General features: G+C 36.7%; 2 protein-coding genes across 2 annotated transcripts in view; one reads left to right on the top strand and one right to left on the bottom strand.

Moving 5' to 3' along the window:
* Positions 1-378, bottom strand: part of sgms1a (sphingomyelin synthase 1a) — a 31,417-nt gene extending 31,039 nt beyond the window's left edge. The window contains exon 1 of the mRNA XM_077239490.1: positions 240-378. The gene's annotated coding sequence lies outside the window, so the exon portion shown is untranslated. The remainder of the gene's footprint in view (positions 1-239) is intronic.
* A 66-nt stretch (positions 379-444) lies between these two features.
* minpp1a (multiple inositol-polyphosphate phosphatase 1a) lies at positions 445-17,234 on the top strand. Its single transcript, XM_077239491.1, has 5 exons — positions 445-1,849; positions 2,751-2,942; positions 7,672-7,769; positions 8,964-9,094; positions 15,874-17,234. Exons 1-5 carry the CDS (start codon positions 1,249-1,251, stop codon positions 16,232-16,234), a joined length of 1,383 nt encoding a protein of 460 aa, XP_077095606.1. The 5' UTR covers positions 445-1,248; the 3' UTR covers positions 16,235-17,234.
* The last annotated feature ends 966 nt before the right edge of the window (positions 17,235-18,200 follow it).

Below are 18,200 nucleotides of genomic sequence, written 5' to 3'. Positions count from 1 at the left end.
TGTCGTGTCATAACGCCTCTTTACCTTCGGAAACGGTAGAGCTGGTCCAGATGACTAGGCAAGCGATTAAAGAGATTACACAGCAAAGGATCACGGAAAATAACTGTTATATCCCCTTGTCCACAGTGGGCGGTTATTATTTACATATAGAGGACTAGTTGACGTCAAAATACAAGAAACGTTTTCTTAGAAAGGCCCTGGAGAAGTAGAGATCAACAGCTCCTTTGAGTCGAACTCACCGTGTTGGTTTTCCTTTTCTTTTTTTTCCAAAGGGAGACTTGTAGCTGGTCCGATCCTGAGCGAACCAGGCCAAAACAACACGCCTGTGCTGACAATCCCGCTTTCGCGTTATATATCCCCGTCAACAGTGTGTAGCTGTGTTGTGATGGGGCTGCTGTTAGTTTTGGCCGCGTATATACGAAGCTGGAGACGTGCACGTCAGTGGGCGGATAGCTAAAATTCGGTCGGTGCTGCGTGAAGAAGAAAAAGGAGGAGGGAGGGGGGGGGGGGGGGGGTCCCGTCTTCTTCCACTGCCTGTGACGTAATACTTAAGGGCCCGCCCCCTCTCCGAGGTCCAACCAGAATGTAACACTGGATTTACTGTGTTTACAGTGAAGTCGATATTTTAGCCACATTCTTTTCCGTGGCATAATAGGTTCAATATAATTACATTTAGTTATTTGTTGTGTGTGTTTAGTTGCTCTACAGATGCCTTATAGTCATACAATAGGCTACCTGTTTTTACTTTCAAGTAATTTATGAAGCGGTTAGTTTAAATAAATGCGTTCAATGAAAATACTTGACAAAAATAAGTGTCACATTTTTTATAGCCATAAGAAAATATCTTCACAAAAGTATAGGTCACCAAAAATAAATTCAAAAAGCATACATTTCTGACAGTATGAATATTCCCTGACTTTTAAGAAGCATTTTCCCTGACTTTTAAAAAATGATGGACTGGCCATGACTTTTCCACGATTGGAAATAAAAATTTAAAGTTTCATATTTCCAGGGGTTTCATGAGGGAATCCCGTAAGGAATCCTGTATGTTGAATATTGTAGGTTTTACTATTTGTAGGACCATATGCAGAAAAACAGGGAAAGCTACTACTTGGCCAACATTTCTTGGTCCTCAGGCAGTGTAAACATCAGCTTGCGAGTAAAGTGTTGTGAAATGAGTCACTTTTTAGTTGCACAAAACCAGGCAACGGAGAGGAGACGCCGAGCAACGCACCCCAAAACACAAACATGGCCAAACAAGTGGTAACAACAATATTTTTCGTTCTTTTTCACTGCATTATAAGTTACTGGGCGTTTATTTCATCTTGTAGCATCCACTCATACACTAAAACCAGCATACCAGAGATCGCCAGGTATTTTGGCACCAAAGGTCGCTATGAGGAGGTTAACACGTACTTAATCGACGATATTTTGGCCATAAACAACTCCCTCGTGACGCTGCCTTCCTCGACATGCCGCGAAATTCATTTGACAGCTATAATCCGGCACGGGACGAGGTTCCCGACCGCTAAAAATATTCAAAAGATGCGCGACTTTTATGATCTCGTCGTGCGTAATGCGACCGACAACTTAAGCTGTTTGTCAGAGATAAAGTCACGGTGGGAGATGTGGTACAAGGATGAGATGGACGGGCGACTGGTGGACAAGGGCCGTGAGGATCACAGGCATCTGGCGCAGAGACTCATTAGATGGTTCCCCTCTTTGCTGACCGAAGACAATGTGCGTCAAGGACGCGTGAAACTGATCACCAGCTCCAAGCACAGGTGTGTGAACAGTACCATCGCTTTCAGAGAGGGACTAAAGACAGGACTCAGCATAGAAGAAGAAGGTAATGCATGAGGACCCAGCCCTGCAATTACCGCAAGCACTGAATCATCTGCATGCCATAATGCCATCATTGTTTTTCAGCATGAATTTGTTTAATTTAATCTGGCTCTTCATACATGGTAGTGCTCACTTGTTTCACCCAGCGGAGAGAAAATGGAGACTTGCTCAATTCTGGTGTAATTAACCAAACAATTCATGTCTGTTGCATTTCTACATTAAATAAAAAACAAAAATAGATCTCTTTATTATCTTTGTAAATCGTCCTTCCTTGACAGCAATGAGATTCAGTGAAGAACAAATTGAGATTTGCTTTAGTCTTTTCTTCAGATTTTTATCCTGACTGATATATCAATATCATATATCAAAATTAGCTGATATCATTACTGTTCTATCACCTAAATGTTGCTTTTTAGTACTATGTGTGTTATGCAGTGGTTTATGTATGACACATCAAAAGTCATGGATGGCAAAATGTTGAATTACACAAATCATTTATTTGAGAAAAAAAATCTTAAGGAGGCACAAACACAATTTAAATTGACTTTGGGGTATCTAAAAACTTAAATATGCTCATGTGGACCTTCAGCAATCTGCGTTTTTGGTTGTGTTTGTTGCCTTTATAACCAGTATACGTATAAAGCCAATTCACACACTAACAAAGAGACTGCCTGGTAGCTATATGGGCAGACAAACACATAAAAATAAATTTTGAACAATAATTTTTTTTTGATGGGCCTGTTTTTATTAGAAATCTGTATTACTTTATTAATTAGTTTCCCCCACTGATTAAATAAATTTACAAATTAACACATTATAATTCCAGTTTTAAGAGTCAAAGTGCCATGGTTATAATCCCGTAATGTTAATTCTGCTAAATTGTTTTGTTTTGTTTCATTGCTCAGTTGATTTGGAACCTGCAGTGAACGACGCTTTGATGCGTTACTTTGACCAGTGCGAACGGTTCGTGAAAGAAGTGGAGAACAACAAGGGTGCCTTGGAGGAAGTGAAACGTTTCAGTGATGGCCCTGAGATGAAAAGAGTAATGGAGAAAATGGCTGACAGGCTGAAGGTCCCTTACACCAGCATCACCGATGGTCAGTGATTGCATAACATGATCATGACACTGTTACACAGTCCCTGCTGAAGTGTTGGAAAAAAGCGACATCCAAATGCTATTGTGCAGTCTAAAAGTGTGGAAATGTTGTGATATTTTTTATGTTATGTTTTATGGAAAGAGCTGTTTCAATTTTAGAACACATGCGTCAAATTCACTTCCCTTACAATGTTACTCTCTTCTTCCAACCATAACCTCAAAACTTTGCACGTGAGTAGATTATTGGACACGCTTCCTTCCTGAATGCATGTCAGGCTGACTTCAGTTCACATGTCTAATGAACTTTAGATGAGAACCTAAAGATAGAAAGTTCATTTTTCTAATAACTCTACCATTGTTTTTTTATTTTTATTTCCTCTGCAGTGAGGATGCATCCGATTAGTTGTTAAAATGTTAAATATTAAAATGTTAAAAATCAGGGCTCGGCTTTCAAAGGTCAAAATTGTACATGGTTTGCAACTACATCACTAATCTGTACCATCATTTAGATTGTAAAATGTAGCCACAGAAAAAGTTTGCATTTTCAGCATACAGTCACAACTTTCGGTGAAATTAAAAAAAGAACAAGTGTTTTTTTTTTACAAAAAGAAAGAACGATTATAAACCTTAGGAGAAGCAATTTAATTCCTGCACCTTTGCTGTTACAAGCTGAAATATGTATGTTTACTGATCCCTCTCCTACCTCAATTTGCACTTTATTTATTTTCTTACTTGAAATGTAAAAACAGTATCCATATCATTTAAGTTTATTTTGGCGAAATTGATTGAGGCACTGGGTGTCCATATGAAATAGTGTAGTTAAATTCTATAGATGACAGGCCACGTTTGCTGAAGCTTTTTCTCTGGAGAACAGAAGAAAGATGGGTAGAGTTGGGAATGAGAATCACAAAAGCAAGAAAACCACCAAAAGTTGATGAAGCAAGTTTAACTTACTCAGAGAGTTTATAGGTCAGGGCTGCTCAATTGATCTGCTGCTGTCAGCAGTTGCATACATGCACAAACAGAATGAAAGATAGTGAGAGAGGGAAAGAATGTTGAATAGTGTTGCTACTGCAGTCTTTACTACGACCGTTAGATGGCAGTGTTGATCCTTTTTTTCTTTGCCCCAAAAATAGGATGAAAGTGCAAACATATAAGATTGCCCTGTACACCAGCACACATGCTTTTATCAAAGATTTTACAGTTTATTTATTTATTTTACAAAGATATGAACAATTTACTGTCTAATTTGTTCTACTGTCTAATACTTTAGCAAATGACACATTGTCTTAAAGCGATACTTCAGCTCTGGGAAGATGAATGTGTATTTAATAGTGATCATTTATATAGTAGAAATGTGAAATTATTTTTGAAATTGAAGCATTCTAGACTGAGAAAAGGCAGAAAATGTTTTTTTTACTCATGTGGAGGAAAGACAACAACTCCCAGAATGCACTTGCTTTGCTGCCCTTACGAGGCCAGGCTAACCACGCCTAACGGTTACAGGCGGCAGTATCCGAAAAATTTCTCCACACATTCTCTAGGCTAATACATACTCTAGTAACATTAAAGGTTTATAAAAAGAACCACAACCAATGTGAGTTTTAACTTTTAATAAAAAAAATAATAATATTAACACTTTTACACTCAAAGCTCTTCCAGAGCTTCAGCTGTTTCCTTATATTCAGAGTATAGGCCTATTTCACAAAATGGCGACCGAGACCGGAAGTGGGGTAAACTCTTTTCCGGTGAAAGCACTAGCAATTGCAGTCGGAGAACAAATGCGGAGACTAAAAGCGGTCAGTCCTGTTGTGTACTTTTTTATGTTTCAACCCAAAGAAGAAACAACCCTATTTATCACTTCACAGCTTTCCGTGTTTTGCTGGTTTCCATGGAACAACTGGGGAGAAGTTAAATACACTTCATCATACAGGGATTAAAGTTATCCGTCGCTACGAGAGTCTACGTCAGATTTCCGTCAATATCAGGGTTCCCCCCTGCCCTTGTCTTAAATTCACTTTTCATAATTTTAAGGCCGTAAATATGCTTACATATGCTTACAAATAGTGTAATAAATGTCTTAATTTTAGCTTGAATGGGAAGGACGAGATGTTCACTCTGCTGAGGGGGATGTGATAAAGCCTGGAGTGGAGCAAAAGCCCGTTCCTCTCTGCACTCTAAGCATGCTGTAATCACTCCGCTCCTGATCCACTCCGGGTTTTCCAGTCCCACTCACGGGAAAAACTGCTCCGTGTTTACACAACTTTAAAAGTTATTCTAATATGTTTATTTTTGTATATCACAAACCTCTGAATTTATAATACTATATGTAACGGTTTGGAAAGTATTCTACACGTTTAATAAATGTTCCAGCTGCCCTTGCTTGCACAAGTAAACAGCTGGCCTGGCAAAGCGCACACAGGAAAAAAGGGAAAGAAAGTTACAGAAAACAACTACTACAAACAATTTTAAATTGCCAACAGTTAATATTAATAAATAAAAGTGCATGACGTGCAAATCGGATTACAATCAAGTGCAATATAAACATGTTTTGTCAGGGCATCACTCCCGAACCCCGGCATCAACACTCAATTTCAATATCTGCTTCCTCCTTTACAAGTGTCTGGCGTGATTTAACTTCTCCCCAATTGTTCCATGAAAACAAGGAAAGCTGTTAAGTGATAAATAGGGTTGTTTCTTCTTTGGGTTGAAACATAAAAAGGTACGCAACAGGACGGACCGCTTTTAGTCTCCGCAGTTGTCCTCCGGCTGCAACTGCTAGCGCTTTCACCGGAAAAGAGTTTACCCTACTTCCGGTCTTGGCGGCCATTTTTGTGAAATAGGCCTATTGCCCTAGCCTAGAAATCTAGACGCACCCTAGCGGCAGCAAAAATTATTTTGCAGAAAGGGTGGTCTAGCCACTCTCCATAGACTTTTGAGCTGGAAAAACCAAACTCTGGTCAGGCCAATCACATCGTGTATAGAGTTGGTGGGCGGCTTAACATAATGACGACAGAGTTGTGACCATAGACATAGTCTCTATATGATGTCTATGGTTGTGACGGTTCCGCGCATAGTTCCGCGTGATTTCCCCGCTACTTGAAAACAAAGAAGATGCTGCTGGCGAACAGTGGTCTTTCGAAACGGCTTTTGCCGCGACTCTGGATGACTTGGAGTTAAGAGAACGTCACTTAAGTCATTCTTTTTTTTTTTTTTTTTTTTTTTTTTTTTTTAGCTGACGCTTTTATCCAAAGCGACTTACAATTGCTATGTATGTCAGAGGTCGCACGCCTCTGGAGCAACTAGGGGTTAAGTGTCTTGCTCAGGGACACATTGGTGTCTCACAGTGGATTCGAACCCGGGTCTCTCACACCAAAGGCATGTGTCTTATCCACTGCGCCATCACCACCCCACTGCGCCATCACCACCCCTATATGTAACGGTTTCCAGCTGTAATTCATTCTTAAAAAAGAAAATGTGTTCGGAGTTTTGACGACCGGATACGGCAAAAGTTTAATATATCAACTAGCTCCGCTGGTGGAAAAACGCATGGGACTCACTCAGCCACAGCCGTTCGTTGCTCTGGTTGGTTGTAGCGCTGTCCTAATGCGTGCAGAGGGAATTTGAAAGACAACCGTTTATCCCGTCCCTTGGATTGAGGTATGCTAATTGTGAGTTCACAGACCTAACATCTTGTTAGGTCTGGCTTGCCAGGCTACTATTACCCGTCAGGAGCTGGATATCTCCGTCTGATATCCTGGACAACACAGGTGGGCAAAACAAGACGATAGTCTTTACCAAGTCGCTCGCATTGAAGGAACCATTCCATAAAGTGACGATAGGCTGTTAGGCGATATTGTCTACAAAACAGTTAGCACAACGTTAGCAATGCGAACTATTTGCACACAGTATACTATCATAGATGTAAATATAACAACAATAGCTCAGCTGCCTACGCGGGAAGAACATTGTGATAATGCCGGGTGTCCAAACTCTGTACATTAACGTTACGTCTTGGTAAAAAAAAGAAAAACAAACCAAATAACGTTACTCACTTTACACTAAGGAGTCCGTTTGTCCCTGCGGGCTTTGGCTGGCATTTCTAATTTATCTCGTCCAGAAGAAAATGGGATCGCTGAAATTCGCGACAGCAATAGGAGTCTGGCTCGAGTCAGTTCTTGCTCTGCTGCAGCAGCAGCTGCTCCGGCCGCCTCTTGTTCCTCCATCTCCCGCAACAGTTCATCGCTGTATTGCGGCTTGTACAGGTAGCCGCGAGCATCAGATTCGAGCAGCAGATCTTGGAAATCCCCTTCTGTCATTTCAACTTCTAAACTAACGTTACCTTTCGCTATCGTGATTAGCCTACTATACAAACTTTATACACAGAGCAAGAGCCTGTTAGCTTAGCTTCTACAGAAAGATGGCTGACACTATCTTTACACTATGTGAGTGAGATCCCGCCCCATATGGGCGTGGTAAAACATGCGGAACTAGCTACTAGTACTGGCTGTAGTTTTAAGCCTCTGGCCCAAAAATCCTCAGATGACGCAAAATGACGATTTTTGCGTCATCGGAGGATTTTTTCCAGACTAAAAATACATAAATCTCTCATATCAGGGGGAAAAGACGTGGGGAAGCACGGTAATTCGACAATACTACTGGTTTTCTACTAATACAAAGCTTAATGCTAAATCCTGAAATATCCCTTTAATATTTATTTTTCTTTGTAGATTCAGTGGAAGCAGCATTCTACCTGTGTTCATACGAGTTTACTATCCTCAAAGTGAACTCACCCTGGTGCCAGTTGTTTGACGAGGTTGATGCACAGGTACTTGAGGCAGTTTTTCCTGTTTACCCGTATCTACTTATCTTAGGACCTAGGTTATATTGTAAGTATACCAGGAGAATTTCTTCCCCAGGTGGAAAATGAAACAAATAAAATCCGTAATGTCAATAAATTCTGATTGTTTTTAATTTATATAGGAGGAGATTGCTCTTTTTTTTCAATACTAGCTGATCATGAGAAGTTATACAATAGGTTTGTGTGAAGAACAAGTGGAAATGCAAGTTATGATTTCACAATATCATCTTATTTGTTATTCAGCGCTGTTTGCTTCAGCAACTTGGATTACTTAGATTTGTATGGTGCTTTCAACCTTTGTGTTCCACAAAAATGTAATAGCACACTGCTTTGGAACTGGATGAGTTTTAAAAATATAATTATATATATATATATATATATATATATATATATATACACACAGACATACACATACACATACTACTATTCAAAAGGTTTTTTGAAAAAAGAAAATAAATTAATACTTTTATTCATTAAGAATGCATACATTTATCAAAATTGACAATAAAGCCTTTTACATTGTTTCGAAAAAATCCTAGTCCTAAAAAATAAAAGAATTTGAGCGAATAAATGAAGCCTTTGAATAAATGAATAAATGTATTCCTGTGATGGCAAAACCGAATTTTCAGCAGCCATTTCTCAATTCTTCAGTGTCAAATTATCCTTCAGAAATTCTCCTAATATGCTCATTTGCTGCCCAAGAAACATTTATTATTATTATTATTATTGATGTTGAAAACAGTTCTGTTGCAAATAGTTTGTGGAAACCGTGACACCGTGAGGATTCTTGGATGAACAGAAACTTCGAAAGAATAGCATTTATTTTGAAATAGAAATCTTTTGTAACATTATAAATTACTTGCATGTCACTTTTGATCAATTTAATGTGCCCTTGCTGAATAAAAGTATTCATTTCTTTAAAAAAAAAAGAAGTAAATGTAGCCTTGGTGAACATAAGAGCCTTTTCAAACACATTTTATGAATCTTACCGACCTTGAGCTTTTAAACAGTAGTGTATGTTTTAAGTACAACTTTTTTCAATGTGGATTTTCAATTCAGAATGTCAGTCTAATGACAACATATTTGTGAATGTTCTTGCACACTGGTGAGAGGTCATATGCTCCTGCAGATGTTTAAAGACACTGTGTTGTGTCTCTTAAGGTGATGGAGTACGCTGGGGACCTGAAACAGTACTGGAAGCGAAGCTATGGACATGATATCAACAGCAAGTCCAGCTGTATTCTTTTCCATGATCTTTTCTATCGTCTTGACCAAGTTGTAACACGTATCAAGTAAGAGCACTGTGACATGTCTTTTTATATAATGCATATAAGAGAGAATTTATGCTATTTATTTACACTTTATTCAAAAGTCCATCTATATTTATTTGCCATTGGGCTGTTGTTTCTTAAGTTAAAACCTTTTTACTTTTGTGTCACAAATGACCTTGGTGGGAAAACCTTGAAGTTTTACTCCCACAAAAGAGTCTAGGACCAGCTCTCTTTTCTTAGGAAGAATAAAGTATCTGGTACATGCTTTCACAGCAGTATCAGTTATTATGCCTGAGAAGAAATTGAATTAGTTCAGAAGGTACAGACAGACGGCTCTGGGAAAGACCTGGTTTTCCTAGCTAGTTGTGTCTTAGTTTAGCTTTGAAGTTGACAGCCTTACTCAACATCAGTTTCACCCTGTGTATTTGTTTACTTCAATGTATTTTATTTTTAAGAATCCAATTCACATGAGCAAAAAGAAGTAGTTCATTACAGATTTCTTTCTGTTTTTGAGAGTAGCGGTCGTAAAAGGGATAAATTTGCTTTGTTCATACACGGCTCATTGACACCCACATTTTATTACTGAAGTGACTCTTAACTTTTTAAGGGAATTTTGAGAATGAGTTCAACTGATATGTGCTGTATGAACAAAATCACTGTAGACAAGCCCTATTCGGATGGTAATTGTTTCTCATGTGGACGTCTGTAAAAATAAATTTGCAAGGAAACTCAGTGATAACTCATGGATTCGGATGGCGATTTATCCACAGTGGAGAAGCAAGTTCTGTGATCCTTCGAACCCGCGAACGCGCTGTTCTCGTGATCAGGCTTCTATGAATAAAATATGCTCTGTAAATATGTCATATGCTTGGAATGATAAGAACAAATTTTGATTTAATCTAATAATAGGAAAATAATGTCATATTTATTATTTAATTATTTAAATATAATTTTTAAAAACAGAAAGCTAGACACTATATATGAAATATATTTAAAAATTTTCTATCTTGCATTTTATCTCATTATCAAAATAAAAATATGGAAATTAGCGGAAATAAGTTAATGTAGCCTCTTACATTACGTGAACATAAAGCTGCTTGGTTTATATTTTTAATGTATATAATTAATACATATTTTAAAATCGTATTGTATATATTGCTGCCACAATAACGGCCATGTTTAAGTGCTTTTTTCTCTTTCTCCATTTTGTTCTTAACAGCTCCCACTCACTGAAGTGGAGCAGTGACGAAATATTGTTCTTTTAAAAACTTTCCAGCATTTCAGTAATAAAAGTGTGTATCCTTAAAATGTATGCAAATTTCAGTGAACCTCAACAGTTATCATAGGGTACACCGCAGTGGTCAAAAAGGATTTAAATACTGAATTGTAGTGATCTCTTCTTGGAAACTCAAAGATGTGGATTTGGATGGCAATTCAATTACCACACTACCTTGGTGTTTGTCAAAAAAACTGTAGGTAATTCGACCAGGGATTTTTTGCGGATGGTGGGTGGGAGAAAAACATTGACATTTAAACTGCCTCTTACACTATTAGCCCCTGTAAATGTTGAAAATACCTTACTTCCCCATGAGAAAAAATTACAGCCTGAATAGAGCTTTAGTCTATGCTTTGCATATTAGTCTACAGTTGTGGTAAGAATTATTGGCCCCCCTGTTAAATATGATCAAAGACGATTGTAAAAATAAATGATCTTCCTGATGGAAGATCCAACCAGAGCCGATTAAAAGATTTCTAGCAGAGGCCGTCAGGTTTTGATTTTTTTATCTGTTGGTACTTGATATAATCCATAATACCATGTATCTGAACAAGATGTCCAGGACCTCCAGCAAAAAAATAGGCTCACAACTTTAAATATCCATCAGTATATTTAATCATGGGCATGGGGTACTTTTTATCCCTGTTTGCACTAAACCTATCTAGTGGGTTTGCTGCCAAAAACCTCTTTTTTAGTTTCATCTGACCACAGAATCGGGTCCCTTTTAAAGTTCCAGTCGTGTCTGACAAATTAATTTACTGGAGTTTGTTTTTGGATGAGCGGGGAGGATTTTTCTTGAATCACTCCCAAACAAAATGTGGTGATGTAGGGGTTGTTTGAAGTAGTTTTTTTAAAAGTGGGATGGGGGGTGCCCAAGACTCAACCAACCTGCAATTCTCCATCTGTGATCCTTGGAGAGTCTTTGGGCACTCAAACTCTCCTCCTCACCGTGCATCAGGACAATATAGACACACATCCTCTTCCTCCTGCTAGATTTGTAACATCTTTAGTTTTTTAGTTTTTAATTTCTTAATTATTGCCCTAATGGTGTAAATGGGGATTTTCAATGCTTTAGCTGTTTTCTTCGCCACTTTCTATTGCGTGAAGCTCAACAAACTTTTGCTGCACATCGGAACTCTATTCTTTGGTTTTACTCATTGTGACGGATGATTAAGGATAATTTAGCCTTTGTGTTTCCTCATATTTATATTCCTGTGGAACAGGAAGTCATAGCTAGACAATTTCATGTGCCTAGTCACCCTGGTGTGCTAAAATTTTTAAATATTAATGGGAATATACTTCAGAGATATTTTACTATAAAGAATTCTGGGGGTGCCAATAAATGTGGCCATTGAGTTTTGAAGAAAAACACTTATTTCGTAATGTGATTTCTCCCCCACTTTCAATACTTCAATGAAAGGTTAGATTTTTGCTTTTTCTTTTTTTAAATGAAAGATCAAAAGGATAAACAATGGCGATTTATTTTTTACAGCCATCTTTGATCATATTTACCAGGGGTGCCGATAATTCTTACCACAACTGTTTGTCTCTTATGCTAATTAAGGCTGCATTTATTTGACAAAAATAAAGTAAAAGCGGCAATATTGTAAAATATTATTACAATTTAAAACTGTTTTCTATTTTTTTATATTGAAAAAAAACAGTTTATTCCTGTGATGGCAAAGACGATTTTTCTAAAGCATTACTCCAGTCTTCAGTGTCATATGATTCTTCTGGAATCATTCTTTTATACTGATTTGGTGCTCAATAAACATTTATTAACTTTATCAATGTTGGAAACAGTTCTGTTGCTATTTTTTATGGAAACCGTGAGACCGTGAGGATTCTTTGATGAACAGAAACTTCAAAAGAACTGCATTTATTTGAAAAAGAAATCTTTTATATCATTATTATTGACTTTCATGTCACTTTTGATCAATTTATTGTTGTTTGTTAGTTTAATTTAGCTTTTTCCCTGTGATCCAGTTTTTCCCATTGTGTCTAATTAGTAATTTAGTTCACCTGGTGTTTTTCTATTATCTCATTAATTCCCTCTTTAGTTTTGGTATCAGTTCTCCGTTTTATTCTGTCCTGTCTTGTCTGTAAAGTGGATGTGTTCCCCATGTTTATTCCCCATCTCCTGTGGAATATTGATTTAAAGACTATTCCTTTGTACTCTTCGTCTTCGTGGGCTTCTTTATCCAGCCACTATTCACTATTCACTATCCAAGTATTCATTTATTTAAAAAAAAAAAGACTCTTACTATACCCAAACTCGAAAAAAACATTGCAGAAAAATTTGGCATTGTGTGATTGAAAAGGCGTCTGATATGAGAAAAACGAGAACAAAAAAACCCTCATGAAACCAGATAGATCAGAGACAATGATATTGCTGCTACTATTATCTGTCACCCTGGTTTCAGGCTTTACTCAAGGCTGTCATAAGAAGGACATTGACATCGACTTTGGTTACCTGCCAATTGTTTGATCCGTTCCTGTCTGCTACTAAGCATCAAACCTCTTAGAAAACATTTTCTACCCTAAATACAATGTGTGAACATAGCCAGAAAGTGAGTGTTTGCCTAACCAGTAATATTGCTATTTGAGAGCAGTTGAGTATGCATAAAAACTTGTTCTAACTAAATGTTTTGCTCAACGAGCATCACAACACAAATACGCCTCACACCCACTGCCCACTTCACACACGGAGCCCCACACAACACATTACACAGAATACACAACATCTGAACAGGAACTAGAGTGATATAATTCTATTGTGTAATAATCAGCAATCCTCCCATTCATTCTCTTTGGTCTGTCACAAATCCTTACTGAATGTCATACTTAAAGTTAAGCAAACTTGGGTGTGGGGTGTGTGTGTCATAAATTTACATGGCTGAGGGTATCCACAAATAAGGATATGCATCCTTATATTACATTTATGCATTTGGCATATGTGTTTATCCAAACCATTGTCTGGAAACAAAACCCATACCTTTTCCGTTGCTAGCGCCATGATCTGCTGTTTGAATGAAAAAACAGGGTTACACTTTATTTTAAGGTGATGTAGTAACATTTTACTTACTCAAATAAGTGAGTAATTCTAATTAACTACATGTACTTACTATAAAGTTAACCGTTAGGGTTTGGTTTATTGTTAGTGTAAGGCCGTCTAACTCGATCCAATGGCGGAATTCGAATTAGCGGTGAAGGTCTTTGCGTGTTACTGTCTTTTCTCGCGGCAAAGTATTTTTGGTTAAATGCAATACATTTTCTCATATGTATTAACTCGTTATTCCATCTGACTCCATAAATGAAAAAAGGTTTTAATGATATCTGTGCATCATTAAATGTGAGCGAATGTTTTACTATTCTTTTAAACTCTTGAATGAAAATAATGTCAAAGTCAATTAGAATAATCAAATATCACAATTTAATATGTCAGGTAAATGTATCATTACAATTCCATGATCAATTCCAAGGTAATCAATGCAAAACATCAAATGCTCTAGAACAAAGAGGAAAATACCCGACAAGAAATACGTGAGGCAGAGAGACTCGGCTCTTGACCTCACGGGCTGATCTGGATACAGAAAAGGCCCCGAGCTCTCGCTGCGTTTCATTATATACCCAGACCTCATTTCAAATCTAAACGAAATAATTATTTAAAAAGAGCAGCTTGAATATCGTGCTAAATCATTTTTTGTGTTTGACATTTGGAATTGCATGTCAATGAGTAATGGAATTTTTTCCATTAAACTTTTCCTTTAACCATTCCAGAAATCCAAACAAACAGGTATTTCATTCGCTTCTCAATACTTATCTGGTTTGATCTAAATGATCATAACTAAGCAAATGTAAAAGTAGGTAATAGCATCAGACAAGAAGCAAATCAGAGGATTATACTCCCATTAGGTGGTAAAATATTGTAAACTGATGTGAATGTCCCTGACAGAACTAAATTATTTTGAATAGGATATTTATATTTGTCTAGTAACTATGATTATTGCCACAGTCATTTTAAAATCTGTTCTTAATGCTAAAGAAGTGGTTTCAGATAGTTCCTTGAACCCTGGAAATGTTGGGTTTTGGTTACAATGTGTGAGAAACGCTTGTGCTTTTATCATTGTCCAGGTTACCTGTTATTTAGAAATCCACTGCTTGATGTCAAAAGAAGGATCTTGCAACATTAGATCAAGTGATTGAGTACAACTGTTAATTTTTGACCAATAAGACCCATCTGAGATATGATATCCTTGCCAGTATTTTATTTGCAGCAGTTTTTGTAAAAAGAAACTTCAAAACACTCATATGTTCTATTGTGTTGGGCAACAGAAAAAACCCCTCAATTGTTAACCAATTTTTAAACACTCAGGATTCTCAAAGTACATTAAGGGGTGATTCACACAGAGTACATGTTTGCATTTAAAGTTAGAAATGGAATGGGGAAAAAATCAAAGTCATGACATGTGTTTTCTAAAAGTTAAACTACTTTTAACTTAGTGTCACTTGTATGTGAGTACAATGGTCAAACATATTTGTATCACTTTTACAGTTTAATGCAAAAGTACATTCTGAACACTCCCTAAAACTCTTTGTACTACTTTATACTGTATCACTGCCAAATCTTCCTCCCTTTGCCAATTGAATTGCAGTGACATTTTTTGATGCCCAGCTTTTAATTGGCTCTATCAAATGTGTTTACGAAATTATGGCTTTGACCTACATATTCAGAAATCCCTGCACAGGCCCATTTATGATCAATGTGTATTATGAATGATTGTGTGGCAGGTGGTGATTCTCTTCTGCAATATGTTGGGTTTTAACGATGAACTGCTCGTTCACATTCTCTTTTTGTTTGTTTCATTGTTCTCAGTACGAGGACATGGGTACATGTGTGTATGTATATATATTTCTCTTTTTTTCTTTTCAAAGATCACCTTTGTTCATGTTCAAAGTTTGCGGAGCACTCCTCTACAATCAGTGGTAGCAAACAGTAGAAAGGGAGAAACCCACAGTACCTAGGCTGACTCTCATCAGCTAAAAATCCAAACCATGATTTGTAATTCAAGTAGTTGTGGTTTTGTAATGAAAGGGCAATGTGAGATAACTCTCACTTAAACTTGAAAGACATGCATACAGGACTATTTAAGGTAGAGTATTAAATTGCATTATTTTTAGAGGCAGGATTAACCATCGTATGAGGTTGCAGGTCAATTTAGTTTATTTGAGTTGTCTGAAATACTGGATAAATTATAGTTTTCTGCTTGAATTTGTGTTACTTTTCTTATTTAGAGTCATGAACATACCTGTAAAGTGTCGACACACTAATGTGTTGTGGAATGTGCTTACAAATTTTTTAATACAATTACGATGTTTGCAGGGTCAATTTGATTGACTCAGTTTATGTAAACAAAAATGTACAAAAAAACTATTAAATAGTTTTAAATATATTCGTTTATTTTGTGTAATGTGTGAGAACTATTAAAATTAATTGTATACTGATTCTCTCTCTCTCTCTCAGGTCGGATGTTACTGTATCAGAGGCTGTAACAGTGCAGGTTGGCCACGCTGAGACACTGATACCCCTCCTCACCCTGCTGGATCTCTTCAAGGATGACGTCCCTCTTAAATCAACTAACTTTGCAACACAACAGAATAGAATGTTTCGCTGTGGGCGCATTGTGCCATATGCTGCCAATCTGCTGGTAGTGCTCTATAAATGTCCAGAGGGGATAAGAATGGGCGTGCGACTCAATGAGAAATCTTTGACCTTACCTGGACTTACTGACCCTGTCCCTGTGTACGAGGATGTGAAGAAACACTACAGCGCTCTATTGGGGGGTTGTGACCAAGAGACTGTGTGTAAAATGAACTATTCATGAACATAAGAGAACAATGCAACTCACAACAGCCAGCTCACTGACACTGTGAATAACAACTGGCAAAAAGAAATTTTAAACAACATTTTACTGTTTGTATAACAGTATATGGTAGAAAAAGAAAACACCAATGTACATTACATCTGTTATAAGTATAACCAAATTTACACCCACACTATTACTTACTGATGTTATGGACTGAATTACTGGACCAATAAGAGACTGAAAATTCCAAAATAGAATACTTTAAGAAAAGGACATATTAGAGACAGAAAGAAAGCAGAGAAATCCGTTCTGACCAACCAATTAAACGAATAAGCATATTTGATATTTCACATAGCACTACAATTTCACGTTAGTAAATGTCATTATATTTGTTTGTTTGCATTTCTAAACAATGACCCAGTGATTGTAGGTTGTTTACATGCTTGATTTGTAAATGGTTGGTTTTGGTAGAGACTCCTGAGTCTTTTGTTCTTGCTTATTGCTAAAGTATTTTTGTTAATGCTTCAGTCAATTGTATGAAATATGATCTATTCAAACCAAAAACTATATTTTGGCAAGTTTGTACTGCCTTTTGACTTTATTTCCAGACCACATTTTTAAAATAAATAATTTCTATGTAAAAATGTGTAATTTAGCTGATTAAATTTGCCTGCAATTTTGTTCCTATGAGATGAAGGCCAATACAATGTAGACTACACTTTGCTTCAAACATCTCAACATAATTTTTTTTCTTCACATCAGTGAGGAAGTTAATAAAATCAAAAAAGTCATGGAAATGTCTATAGTGAATATGACTTTGTAGTTATACTCCACTCTAAAACATTTAGACTAGAAAAAACTTTTTGAGTGCAATTATAATTGTAAATTATATTTAAAGTACTTTAAAATGTTTTTATCATGGCCTTGAAATGTCAGGAAACATTGGGAGCTTTGAAATTATTCTATATAATTTGTCAATTTGTTACAGAAATACATTAAACTGCACCTTTACAGCAAATTTGTGTTGAGTTGGAAGTTTTCGTAACATTACAATAAGGTCTCTTGTGTTAACATTAGTTAATGCGTTAACTCGCAATGGGCAATATATTTGGTAACACTACAGTGTTTCATTAGTTAATGCTTTAACTAACATGGACTATCAATGAGCAATTCACTTGTGTTTATCTATGTTAATGTTGTAAAAATACAGTTGTTCATTGTTTGTTCATGCTAGTTAACAGCGATTAACTAATGTTAAGAAATGCAACTTTTGATTTTAATAATGTATTAGTAAATGTTGAATTGAATATTAACTAAGATTAATCAATTCTGTAGAAATATTGTTCATTCTTAGTTCATGTTAACTCAAGTAGTTAACTAAAGTTAACTGATGAACCTTTTTGTAAAGTGTTACCTGTATTTTTTACAGCAATTATTAACCTTTGTTTTTGTTAGTTAATAATAGTTTTCATGTTCACAGTGCATTAACTAATGTTAACAGATACAGTGGTGATATATTAATAGGCTAAATGTTATGATTAACATTTACAAAGTTAAATACATGCTGTAGCCTACAAGTGTTGTTCATTGTTAGTTCATGTGATGTTAACAAGCCAAACGCGTAAGAAATTTCATTTTATTTTTTTTATATTTAAAAGTTTTGTTTAAAATGTCTTTTAGGCAATTGACGACGGTTTTTAAAAAAAGTCGATTCCATAAATCATTTGCACTCTTCCCAAAATAATATTCATTTTACACATGAACGCAGAACAAGGGGCTCTTTTCATCTTCACATCCTTCTCTCCGCCCCTTCTATCCCGTAGCTCTTGATCCCTCCTCCTCCGTGCCTTACAGTCTCATATCGGTACACTGCTCTCCATTCAGCCGTATGCAGATTGTGGTTCCCGGGAGGTGGGACGAAAGCTGGGCCGTTGGAATGCGACGTGTCGTGGATCGCTCTTAAAAACGCCTCTCTGTCTGCATC

The sequence above is a fragment of the Siphateles boraxobius genome, unplaced genomic scaffold (assembly GCF_051911475.1).
Source record: "Siphateles boraxobius isolate OS27281-9 unplaced genomic scaffold, OSU_SipBor_1 22, whole genome shotgun sequence".
Classification (NCBI taxonomy): Eukaryota; Metazoa; Chordata; class Actinopteri; order Cypriniformes; family Leuciscidae; genus Siphateles; species Siphateles boraxobius.
The sequence above is the reverse complement of the archived record's forward strand: the minus strand, read 5'-3'. Positions and strand labels throughout refer to the sequence as shown.

Bases quoted from the DNA above. Each gene is read 5' to 3' on its own strand.
- minpp1a (XM_077239491.1), top strand. From the start codon at position 1,249: ATGGCCAAACAAGTGGTAACAACAATATTTTTCGTTCTTTTTCACTGC. The intron at 2,943-7,671 runs GTCAGTGATTGC...TTTTCTTTGTAG, and splicing joins TTACACCAGCATCACCGATG to ATTCAGTGGAAGCAGCATTC. The intron at 9,095-15,873 runs GTAAGAGCACTG...TCTCTCTCTCAG, and splicing joins CAAGTTGTAACACGTATCAA to GTCGGATGTTACTGTATCAG.